We start from the raw sequence: 12,799 nt of genomic DNA, 5'->3' as shown, positions 1-12,799 counted from the left end.
CACCCTAGAAGGGACACAGAGCAGCTTCCAAACTGGCAATAATGTAATGCCATACACACATAACATATAAATACAATACACACACACATTAAATCAATAAAAATTAAAAATCATTGCATATCAATACAATAAATACATTAATATTGTGCATTTTGGGTTGACCTGATATGGTCCTCATTGTTTTGCGTCAGGACTTTGTGCCCTCAGTTCTTCTGGTTGTTTACGAAGAAGAGAAACCTGTTGGCATGGACAAACTTTGGCCCTACAGTTGTTTTCGAATTCAACTCCCACAATTCAACTCCCACAAATCAGCCTACTGGCTTGCCAAAGGCTTTCAGGGCCAGAATCACTCAGTTGCTGTGAATTTTCCAGGCTGTATTCCCATGTTCCAGAGGCATTCTCTCCTGACGTTTCACCCACATCTATGGCAGGCATCCTCAGAGGTTGAGGGGTCTGTTGGAAACTAGGTAAGTGAAGTTTATATATCTGTGGAATGTCTAGGGTAGGAGAAAGAACTCATATCTGCTTGAGGCAGGTGTGAATGTTGCAATTGGCCGCCTTGATTAGCATTTAATAGCCTTGCAATTTCAAAGCCTGGTTGGTTGCTGCCTGGGGAAAGTCAGCCATAGCAGATCACCTGATGAAACAACCTGGATGCAACATATTATTTGAGAACACAGAAATGCTGGAGCACTCCATCATGTCAGACTACACAGAGGAGCCACTGAAATCCACAAGCATGTGGACAATTTCAAGACAGGAGGAAACCATGAAAATGAACATAATCTAGCTACCAATATTTAAAAAAACTCTAAAACAGGGGTCCTCAAACTTTTAAAACAGGGCCAGGTCACAGTTCCTCAAACTGTTGGAGGGCCGGATTATAATTTGCAAAAAGCATGAATGGATTCCTATACACACGGCACGTATCTTGTTTGTAGTGCAAAAACACTTTAAAATGATACAATAATTAAAATGAAGAACAATTTTAAGAAATATAAACTTATTAGTATTTCAATGGGAAGTGTGGGCCTGCTGTTGGCTGATGAGATAAGATTGTTGTTGTTGTGTGCTTTCCAGTCGTTTCAGACTTAGGTTGACCCTGAGTGAGGGCCGGGCAAATGACCTTGGAGGGCTGTATCCGGCCCTCAGGCCTTCGTTTGAGGACCCCTGCTCTAAAATCAGGACAGTAAATAAAGAGCAACAGTAAAAAAAAAAAAAAAAAAAAAACGGAGGAATTTCAGACAAGAATAAATCAGGGCAGCTAACACCTCCCAACAAAGGATTCCCCCAGGCAGCAACCAACCAGGCTTTGAAGCTGCAATGCCATTAAATGCTACATTCATGCTTCCCTGAAGAAGACAAGAGTTCTTTCTCCCACCCTGACACAGTTCAGTTGTCATCATGCGTTGGAACTGTGAGGAGCGTGCTTTTGCCGTTGAGGCCTACTTTTCGAGCGGATTTGGAGTGGCCGGCCTGCTCTCCAGATTTGGCCCCTTGTGATTTTTTTCTATGAGGTTTTTTGAAATCCTGTGTTTATGTGAACCGTCCAAGGACCATACAAGATTTGAAGACCAACATCCAGGAAGAAACTGCCAACATAACACCTGCTATGCTGGCAAGAGTCATGACAAACGCCGGAAATCGGTTTACTCAGTGTATGGAAAATGGGGGATGTCACCTACCTAATATGATCTTCAAAACTACGTAAAACAAAACTTTAGGTATGCGCCTACATTATAAAAAAAAGTCTGATTCATACAATGGGTTTTATTAAGTTTTGAAAAAAGGTAGTTATGCTGCCTCACCCTGTTGAAACCTCACTTGCCTAGTTTCCTACATTTATTTATTTATTTACTTTATTTATATACCGCTTTTCTCAGTCCTCAGGCAACTCAGATCCCTCAACTGTCACAGATGCAGGCGAAATGTCAGGAGAGAATGCCTTTGGAACAGCCTGGAAAACTCACAGCAACCCAGCCTGTTAGGCGGGCCAAATTTGCTCATGCCTGTGTTCATGGCTCCTCACACACTGCCTTACATGTCATAGCCTCAGAGTTGGAGAACCACACAGGAACAACCAAAGCACTCCTGACAGAGGGCCACCCCGCCTCTTTGAACACCAGAGAGGAAGACTGAAGCACATTAAGAGCCATTCACATTCTATTGAACAGGTCTTACCGTTAGAATGTTCTTCCAAATGTTTAGTACAGGCCTGGACACACTTGGGCCCTCCCCCCAGGGGTTTTGGACTTCAACTCCCATCATTCCTCACAGCCTCAGGCCCTTTCCTTTCCCCCCTCAGCCGCTTAAGCGCTTAAACCGCTTAAGCGGCTGAGGGGGGAAAGGAAGGGGCCTGAGGCTGTGAGGAATGATGGGAGTTGAAGTCCAAAACCCCTGGGGGGAGGGCCCAAGTGTGCCCAGGCCTGTTTGAAGAGAGGCGCGTTGGCCCAGCAACCTGGCTAGGCCCGCCCTGTCCCGCCTTCTCCGCCCCGCCCCCTCCCTCCTTCTTTCCACTCAGTTCGACGGCAGAAGGGAAGAAAGCCGGTGAGCGAAGGCCGGCGAGGCCTGTGAGCTCCATGGCGGCTCTCCTCCTCCCGCCCCGACGACGACGACGGAGGCGAGGGAGGCGGCGGTGGCGAGGAGGAGGAGGAGGGGGCCCGGCCGTCCTCCCGCTCAGGCCCGGGGGGGAGAGATGCGAGGCGGCGTCGGGGCGGGCCTGGTGTGGCTGGCGCTGGCCTTGTGGAGCCCCCGCCAGGCCTCCGCCTCCTCCTCCTCGCCTCCAGGCCTTCGCTTTGCCTCCTTCGAGGTGATGGTGCCGAGGGAGATGTCGTCTGGGCCGCAGGAGCGGAGCTACCTGCTGGAGGTGGAGGGGGCGGGCCTGGTGGTGGAGCTGAGGCCGGCGAGGGGCTTCCTCCCCAGGCACCTGCCCGTCTTCACCTACAGCGAGGAGGGCGAGCGCCAGGTGGACTTCCCCTTCCTCAGGGAGGACTGCTACTTCCAGGGAGCCCTCCAAGGCAGGCCCACCTCCTCCATGGCGGCCTTCTGTACATGCTCAGGGGGCTTCAGGGGCTTCCTGCAGGTGGGGCGGAAGCTGTACGAAATCGAGCCCGTCCAGGACTCGGCCACCTTCCAGCACGTGGTGTATCGCTTGGAAGACGATGCGGGACAAGGGCGAATGAGGTGTGGGCTCACCGTGGACGAAAGCTGCCCCGAAGCCCTGCTTCCAGTCCATCTCATAAGCAAAACATCCCCCGGGGACCTTTGGAGGACGCGCACTAGGTATGTCAAAGTGGCAATTGTGGTGGATCACGCGTTGTATGTCCACTTTGGCAGGAATGACACACTGGTGGGCCAGAGAGTGGTGGAGGCCGTCCACTTGGCGGACTCGCTCTACAAGCCCTTGGGGGTCCGCGTGGTCCTTGTTGGTCTGGAGATCTGGTCACAAAAGAACCTCGTGGCGATCCCGAAGAGCATGAGCGAACTCCTTGGCGCTTTCAACAGCTGGAGGCAAACAACACTCATCCGGCATCTAAGGCACGACGTCGGCCACTTATTTGTATATCAGCGTTTTGGAACGACGCTCGGGACGTCCTGTGTAGGATCGGTGTGCGATCCTACCTGGGCGTCTGCCGTGGAGGCGTTTATCACATCCAGCGTGCTGTCTTTCGCTATCACCTTCAGCCATCAGTTGGGGCACAGCCTCGGCATGCGACATGATGAAAAGGGCTGCTTTTGTAACCGGCGTTCTTGCATCATGGCTCCGATCCAAAGCCACACAAGTAGCTTCAGCAACTGCAGCTTTGACAGCTATTTTCAGGTAATAAACAGCAATAGTAAACAATGTCTCTTGGTTCCTCCAGAACATGAGAAATTATATGAACTCGAAAACTGTGGCAATAAAGTGGTAGAAAGCGGAGAACAATGTGACTGTGGTTCAAAATTGCATTGTGAATCTGACGCGTGCTGCCAGTCCAATTGTATGTTGCGGCCAGGAGCCGAGTGTGCTTTTGGAAAGTGCTGTTCTAACTGTCAGTTCCTTCCAGCTGGAACGGTTTGCAGAGGAAGGACTAATGTCTGTGACCTTCCTGAGTTCTGCACTGGGATTACAGAATGGTGTCCTGAAGACACATATGTACAAGATGGAGCTCCATGCTATGATGGTGCCTACTGCTATCATGGAAAATGCTCTACTCACAATGAACAATGCAAAAGAATCTTTGGTAAACAAGCAGCAGTTGCCCCACTAAGTTGCTTCAGAGAAATAAATATTAAAGGTGACCGTTTTGGGAATTGTGGCATTACTGGTAATACTTATAGGAAATGTGAAAACAGTGGTGTGCTATGTGGGAAAATCCAGTGCATAAATGTGGATGAAATTCCTAATTTAGGTGACAATAGCACCATAATCCAAACCTATGTTAATAACAATTTGTGCTGGGGTATAAGTGACCTAAATGATACTGGAACGGTAAAAGACGGCACAAAGTGTGGCAATAGTATGATATGTGTTAATAGGGATTGTATCAAAGTGTCTCTCTTGAACTATGACTGTAATCTCACAAAGTGCCACAACAGAGGAGTATGCAATTCCCATAAAAATTGTCATTGTAATTATGGGTGGGCCCCTCCTAATTGCCTAAAAGAAGGCTATGGTGGCAGCATTGACAGTGGACCCTCTCCACCTAACAGTGGCAATACTGGAATGACTCAAAGCCTTGTAAATGCTTTTGCTGCTTTTGCTGTTTTTATTGCTGGAGTTGGAATTTTGTAAGAAATTTACCAATGGGATTATTGAAATGACTATAGCTTGCTTACTGATGTTTCCAGTGGTAAACTCCAGTAAGTTCTCAAATGAGGATGACTTCTGAAGTATCTAATCAGAAATTGCGAACACTTATACAGTGATGACCATATAAAAGATGTGGTATACTACAATGCAAGTAATGCATTTTTGTTTCTGTTAAATAAAATTGGTCTCTGAACAATTTTTAAAGGCAGTTTCTGCATATAATTAGTTTTGTAGACTTATCGTCTTCTTAGAAATTACACAGGGCATGCAGGTGGTAATGCCTGGGGATACTGTCATACAGGGCTTTTTATGACAGTTACTTTGGAATGTCACATAAACATAACACTGAGTTAGATCAGCTCCATTTACTTAAATTAGGTTCTGTGTCATTGATATTATTTACAAGTCACATAAATAATCTGTTGGGTATATAATATCTTTAAAATAGTTCCAATTTTGTCCCTTATTCTAATTATTTGTTATATTTTTATTTATAAATGCTGCTCTCTGAATAGAGCCAAACATTCTTGTTGAAGGTCAAGTACACTCATATTTAAGAAACAAAACCATTTTGGCACAATATTGTCATGCTGCATTATATTTCTTGAAATAATTTCCATGGGTACAGGCAATTAATAAAATTTCATTGGATGTTTTCAGAGTTTGTTCAAGGAATTCAGCTGGATTCCTGGACATACCCATTTCATATATATATAGATATGTTCAAGCAAATGGGTGACACATCCTGACACAGTATTTGCACCTGTGTAAATACAAAAGATTGTTGCTAAATGCCTTTTTGTGGAGGCAAAATTTATACTGGGACTACTTTGTGCAAGGGTTAAATGAAAGATGTCTGGAAGCCTAACAAAATTAAAGTAGTAAGAGACAAATCTCCAAGACAAATCTAACTGGATGATGCATTTGTATAGACTCTAATAAACAGTTCTCTGAATCGTAATAATGCCAATGCAATCAGTCAGCTTCCTGGTGCTTCTTTAAATTCTTATAGAGACAAAACATCTCAAAACTGCACACTCAACAATCTCCTCACTCAATTTTTTTTAAAGATATAATCAACATTAGAGTTTGAGAGAGGTCTTGGTCACGAGAGCAAAAATTGCATAGAATCATAGCATAAATATTCTACCACATACTGACCTTGCCAATCCCCTCTGTTTTATATAATTGTGTATATAGTTTTTGAGTAGCGGCGAAACATTTTATGATAATCCCAAACACTCATTTTGACTGCAGCAATATTTAATCATGGGTAATTGAGCTGGGAATTGCAGTCTCTATCTGTGAAATGACTGACACTGCTATTTTATATCCAGGTCTGGTATGTTATGTCTATTTGTAAATGGTCTTACAAGCAGAAAAGCAACATATTTGTCTGACTTAGAGTGGCAGGTGCTAATTCAGTCAGATTTGTGTGATTTTGCAGGAGACAACAGTGCAGACTAGTGGAGCTTTGTGTTATATATATATGCTGTAGTAGTAAAACTTGAGAACTTCAGCATCTGAAAGTCAAACTGGTTTTAAGGAACTCTCAAATGTCAACAGGATTACTATAGTGAAATGTGTCTAATTAAAAAGCTTGATTTACAAATTTTGCTTTTTTGACTCATTATTAGTCTGCCTTGCACTTCAGTCTAACCCTAAACATTTATTTTTGAGAACACTTATAATCCATGCATCAGGACCACATTTATCACCTGGCTTTCTTTTAGGACTTGATTTGCAATTCTGAGCAGTTATGTTTGTTTGGAACAGACAATTTAATATATTATCACATAACAATTTTATTTGCCACATTGTACAATATAGTACTTTAGAAAGTGCTTTATTGATGCACAACTATGATAATTATTACATAGATATTATTTCAAATTACTCAATAAAATATAAAACAGCTAGAAGGGAGAGAATAGAGAAAAAAGAAATGTAGCAGCACCTTTAAGACTTGCCGGTTTTAATTTTAACACAAGATGTTGTGGATGTAAACCCATTTTTTCCCCAGATATAATGCAAAGGAATATTAAAGCCTTAAGATGAGATGCATAATTACACAGTTGTGGGAGTGGAATAAAATATAATAGGACCCAGAAAGGTGGAATTTATGTCCCTTGCCCTAAATTTTCAAAGGACTGGAAAAAGTGATAGTTTTTTTTTCAAACCTGTGGTCAGTGTGGATGTGTGAAAATAATATCTCTGCTTACCAAAAGGCAGTTTCCCTAAGTTTGAAAGGCTAACTGTGAATATTTATTTTGTGCAGCAGCACAAAACTCTTCTATTAATGTATCTGACACACCACAAAGTGATTGTTTATACATTGTTAATTGGTGCTTATAATTCAATTCAGCTGTTTTTCTAGTCTTCCTTTACAGTTTCCTTCTTTAAGGACTGATCTGTAAATCTCTTACTATATGTCCAGAATGATTGAAATGTTTTACTAATTGGTTTTTGGGTACAAGTATTGCTATTTCTCATGTCAGATTTCTATCCATTTATCCATGTTCTAGAGACAGTCCTGTTTGTCTAATGTATGCTACAGTTTTTGTCCATTCTTCTTGGCAAAATTGCTGTGGCTCTTTCGGATTGGATAAAGATTGTTAGCAAACAATCTTGTGTAGATTGGAGGTTTAAGCTTTAACTCAGGTTCTCAAACCTTTTCAGCTGCAGAGCCCTTTCTGAAGCAAAAAAATCACTGTGGAACCCCAAGAAATGTTTATATATGATATGATACTATATATAATGTATATGTATCAGGCATAAGCAAACTTTTGTGACAGATGGGCCAGGCCAGTGGCAGATGGATGGAGAGCGTTTGTGACAACTAATTGAAAAAAAATGTATTGTTGAAGGTTTTCATGGCTAGAATCACTTGATTGCTGTAAGTTTTTCAGGCTGTATCGCCATGTTCCAGAAGCATTGTCCTCACAGACCTCACAACCTCTGAGGATGCCTGCCATAGATGCAGGCGAAACATCAGGAGAGAATACTTCTGGAACATGGTCATAGAGCCCGAAAAACTTACAGCAACCTAATTGGAAAAAATAAGCATAAACAAATTCCATGATGCCACCATGAAAGAACTAATAGAGAAAGAGAGGGAGAGAAGGAAAGAAGATGGTACTACTCCTGAACAGTCGCTGTGGAGGGACAATCCTTTACGCAAAGGCAAGCAAGCAGGCAGGCAGGGTTGGACCGCAATCAGGCTGGACTACAGCAGGGGAAGAGGAGGGAAGCGTGGATTTCCTCTAGATGCTTTGTGGTGCCCCAAGGGCTCAGCAGAGCACACTTTGAGAACCGTTGCTTTAACTCATCCTTTCGAATACATTAATATTCTTCATTTTAAACAATTCCAGTTGCCTGTGTGTTCAGAGTCACTATCCAACTGGAAGGTGTACCTCTGTCACAATCCCAGGTCCCTTGCAGATTGAAACATATTTTCACCTACAATTTCCCTGTTTGACTCCATCTACCTTTTCCTTAATCCTAACCAGTTTCCCAGCTCCTGCTAAAGAAAACTGTCTCCTTGCAATTGTGCCTCACCATACTTCACTGTGAGGATGATATTCCCAGGGCAATGATGACTACTATTTTGTCTTTGTAGTACTCACTTACTGTAGTTTTACACACAACTGTTACAAAGTTCTGGCCAGAGATTTATCTTTCAATTTCTTTGGGGACAGAGGCTATTGAACAAGGCTAAAAGGATATAATAGGTTAGATTGTCTAATTGACTGACTGAGAAAAAGAAAGTACAGGTATGTCTACCTGGTTTCTCAACTACATTCTTTGAGCCCCCATATACTCTGAACCCATATAGCAGGGGTCCTCAAACTAAGGTCCGAGGGCCGGATACGGCCCTCCAAGGTCATTTACCCGGCCCTTGCTTAAGGTCAGCTTAAGTCTGAAACAACTTGAAAGCACACAACAACAACAACAATCCTTTCTCATCAGCCAAAAGCAGGCCCACACTTTCCATTGAAATACTTTTAATTATTGTATTGTTTTTTTTAGTGTTTTTGCGCTACAAATAAGATACGTGCAGTGTGCTGCACAGGAATTCATTCATGCTTTTTCCAAATTATAATCCGGCCCTCCAACAGTTTGAGGGACTGTGACCTGGCCCTCTGTTTAAAAGGTTTGAGGACCCCTGCCATATAGTTTCCCTCTTTTTGTTTTCAACTCTTCTGTTGCTGACTTGTTTTGGTTTCCTAACACGTTGCTTTTACATTTTCTGCTTTGTCCTACCATCCCTCTGCAATCTTCTTCCATCTTTCTCTTGCCAGTCTCAAAATATTCCATTCCATCCTTGACTCATCAAGCTCCGCCCCCATTCTAAAGATAAGCCCACTGACAGTTGCTTTAGAAAGAATGTACTTGCTTCTCTCCATTTTGTCATCCCTATGCCCATCTCAATTCACAACCTGCCAGCTGCTGAACAGGGCACCTCTCTCCCATCTCACTCATAACGCCAGGATGAGAGCACTTGGGATATTTCTTTGGCCTTTCTGTGAAAATGGCTACAAATTGCTCCTGGCTCTTGGTAGTGTGCCTAAGTAATATCTTGATTGAGACTGTTGGTCAGGCATCCCCTTTGGACGCTAGGCATGTCTCTTACGAGGTAACCATTCCAAGGAAACTCAGATCTAGACATGAACAAGAAGAATCCTGGGATCTCTCCTATTTTTTGCAGATTAACAGGAAGGGCCACGTGGTACATCTCAGGCGCAAGAGTGGCTTCCTTTTTGAACCTTTCCCCATCTTCACCTACAGTATGGATGGGGAGCTTCAGGTTGATCATCCTTTCATCAAGAATGACTGTTTTTATCATGGTTTCATACAGGATAAACCTTCATCTTTAGTTATCCTCAACACTTGTTCTGGAGGACTCCGAGGTCTATTTCAATTAGAAAACAAAACCTATGAAATCGAGCCTATTCAGGCATCTGCAGTCTTTCAACATGTGCTGTATCACTTGGAAGAAAAGGAAAATAGTGTCAAGTTAAAATGCGGTGTAACAGCTCAAAAGAAAAGTCAAGAGGCCATGATTCAGAATGCAAAAAAGTCAATGTTCAAAGTTTCTTCTATTGGAGGCTGGTGGACACACGTGAGATATGCAAAGATTGCAATTGTAATAGAAAATGAACTATATATGAGGTTTCACAAGAATGAAACTCTTGTTGCTCAGAGAGTTTTGGATGTTATTCATACAGCAAATTTAGTCTATAATTCACTTGGTGTTCGTGTGGCCTTGGTAGGCCTAGAGATATGGTCAGAAAAGAACTTCATAACATTTACTGATGATTTAGAATTGGCACTTGAAGATTTCAACCGTTGGAGAAAAAATATCCTTGCACCACGTCTACGACATGATGCAAGTCATATATTTGTGAATAAAACGTTTTCAGGAAGAGCTGGATTCGCATTTATTGGAGGTATTTGTGATCCTGAGTATGCATCTGGTATAGAATTAGATACTGGATCTAAGGTGTCCTCTTTTGCTTTTGTTTTCATTCATGAGTTGGGTCACAATCTTGGCATGGTTCATGATAAAAAACATTGTACTTGTTATCTACCAAACTGTATTATGGCTGAACATCACAGCCACACTTACAGGTTTAGTAACTGTAGTTATATTTCTTATTATAGGCTCATGACTTTAGGTCATACAGAATGTTTGAGAATACCACCGGAACATGGTCAGCTGTTCAGATTAAAATCTTGTGGCAACAAGATAGTTGAGAATGGAGAACAATGTGACTGTGGTTCAAAATTGCAGTGTAAAGCAGATAAGTGCTGCCAGTCTAATTGCATGTTCCGTCCAGGAGGCACTTGTGCCTTTGGACAATGCTGTGGCAATTGTCAATATCTTCCAGTTGCAACCGTTTGTAGAAAAAGAACTAATGCCTGTGATCTTCCTGAGTACTGTAATGGGACTTCAGAGTGGTGTCCTGAAGATGTTTATGTACAAGATGGTGCCCCTTGCAGTGATGGTGCATATTGTTATCATGGCAACTGCACTACTCACACCAAACAGTGCAAAATGATATTTGGCAAGAAAGCAACCGTGGCTTCAGAGGACTGCTTCAGAGAAGTGAACAGTCAAGGTGATCGTTTTGGAAACTGTGGCATTAATAATGGCACAGAATATAAAGGATGTAAAAGAGAGAGCATCTTGTGTGGACGGATTCAGTGTGAAGATGTTTATAGCTTGCCTCTTTTGGAGGAACACCGCACTATCGTTCAAACGCACATTGGGAACAGAGAGTGCTGGGGTACAGACTACCACAGTGGACTGAAAATAGCTGATATTGGATCTGTGATTGATGGCACCCCTTGTGGTAAAGACATGATGTGTATTAGTGGTCAGTGCATGAATGTGTCTTTCTTGAACTATGACTGTTATGTCTCCAAGTGTCTTAATAGAGGAATATGTAACAACCACAAACATTGCCATTGTAATTATGGCTGGTCCCCTCCTAACTGTCGAAATAAAGGCTATGGTGGCAGTATTGACAGCGGCCCTGCTCCACCAGGAAAGGAAAGTAAACCTGATGCCAGGACAAAATATACAATAGTAGTTATATTTGCCCTTTCTGCTGCTTGTTGTGCTGCACTGTGCATAACCTTTATAACTGTACTGAGACACCACTTTCCAAGAGCAGATCTAATAATCAACCCAGAAGAACCAGTGGAAGAGACAACTCCTGCATAGTGTCAAAAACTTATACTAGAACTATTGAATACCAAGTATGTTGTTGTATTATGCAAACACGCATTTAGAATGTACAAACTTTTCATTATTGTTTTATGGCAATTTATGTCCCACTAGTGAATTTTTGAAAAAGGGTTAATAACTATTTCTTCTCTTGCAAGAAATCTCTTAATGATGTGCTTTTCAGAATCCAAATGTAACAGGTAATATTTATTATGCTCTCAAGGCAAATGATCTTGGCTTTTATTCAAAATAATAGGTGTGACTACAAAGAGAACTGTTGACTGGATCATTCACTGTGATGTAGGAATATTTTATTGCTAGGCAGAAGAAATGCAGAAGGGAGGAAATCCTATTTTCTTGTGTTTAGTTATGAACCTAAGCTTCCTACCAAATTGTATTTGAACTAGCATTTAAGATTCCAGTTCAACCATGGCCTCCCTGAATGTTGCTGCACAATTCATTTTCTCAGCTTCAGTCCCCCCCATGGGTAATATGTGAATAACAATGACACTGAATGGTTATAAAAGCAACCATGTATATATTTGCTTACTTTATATCCTGCTTGATAATATTGTCATGACTTCTCTTTTAACAAGATAATTTATCCATTTTAGCTAGAAATTAGTTTCTACTTTTAGCAAATCCATAACAATATTTCGGGCAATGGATGAGTATAGATTAATAAATAAAAATAATAAAATGTTATTGATTTTTATTCATTTTAATGAGAAAACAAAACAAAATGATTAAAATGGGAAAATGTATTAATTGTATAATTTTATGTGCATTTTTATTAATAATAAATTAATAATAAACTTTATTTGTACCTCTCTACCATCTCCCTGAAGGGACTCGAGCAATTACCAAAGTATTCAAGGTACCACACATAAAATAGAATTACATATCATCACAACAATACACACTATGTCAGAGAGACAGAGAGAGACAGAGACCCCAAAAAGATTATAGGTCAAAGAAAAGTTATTGTCATTCATAAATTCACAGACCAAATCAAGCACCCATTTGCATACAGATGCCTTTAACCCCGCTGAACTGCATAGAAAAACATTGTATTTTTAATGTAGGTAAAGGAAAAGGTTTTCCCCTGACATTAAGTCCAGTCATGTCCAACTCTGAGGTGTGGTGCTCATCTCCATTTCTAAGCGGAAGAGCCGGTGTTGTTCATAGACACCTCCAAGGTCATGTGGCCGGCATGACTGCATGGAGTGCCATTACCTTCCTACCAGAACAGTACCTATTGATCTACTCACATT

At 41.8% G+C, this 12,799-nt stretch overlaps 2 protein-coding genes across 2 annotated transcripts; both read left to right on the top strand.

Moving 5' to 3' along the window:
- Nucleotides 1-2,498: 2,498 nt before the first annotated feature.
- On the top strand, nucleotides 2,499-6,404 carry LOC132767122 (disintegrin and metalloproteinase domain-containing protein 21-like). The gene has a single exon (XM_060761740.2). The coding sequence runs from the start codon at nucleotides 2,696-2,698 to the stop codon at nucleotides 4,772-4,774; it is 2,079 nt and encodes a 692-aa protein (XP_060617723.2). The 5' UTR covers nucleotides 2,499-2,695; the 3' UTR covers nucleotides 4,775-6,404.
- A 1,198-nt stretch (nucleotides 6,405-7,602) lies between these two features.
- Nucleotides 7,603-11,536, top strand: LOC132767132 (disintegrin and metalloproteinase domain-containing protein 21-like). The gene has a single exon (XM_060761750.2). It carries the CDS (start codon nucleotides 9,324-9,326, stop codon nucleotides 11,520-11,522), a length of 2,199 nt encoding a protein of 732 aa, XP_060617733.2. The 5' UTR covers nucleotides 7,603-9,323; the 3' UTR covers nucleotides 11,523-11,536.
- The last annotated feature ends 1,263 nt before the right edge of the window (nucleotides 11,537-12,799 follow it).

The sequence above is a fragment of the Anolis sagrei genome, chromosome 1 (assembly GCF_037176765.1).
Source record: "Anolis sagrei isolate rAnoSag1 chromosome 1, rAnoSag1.mat, whole genome shotgun sequence".
NCBI lineage: Eukaryota > Metazoa > Chordata > Lepidosauria > Squamata > Dactyloidae > Anolis > Anolis sagrei.
Note: the sequence above shows the minus strand (reverse complement) of the source record. Positions and strands in the feature narration are given on the sequence as shown.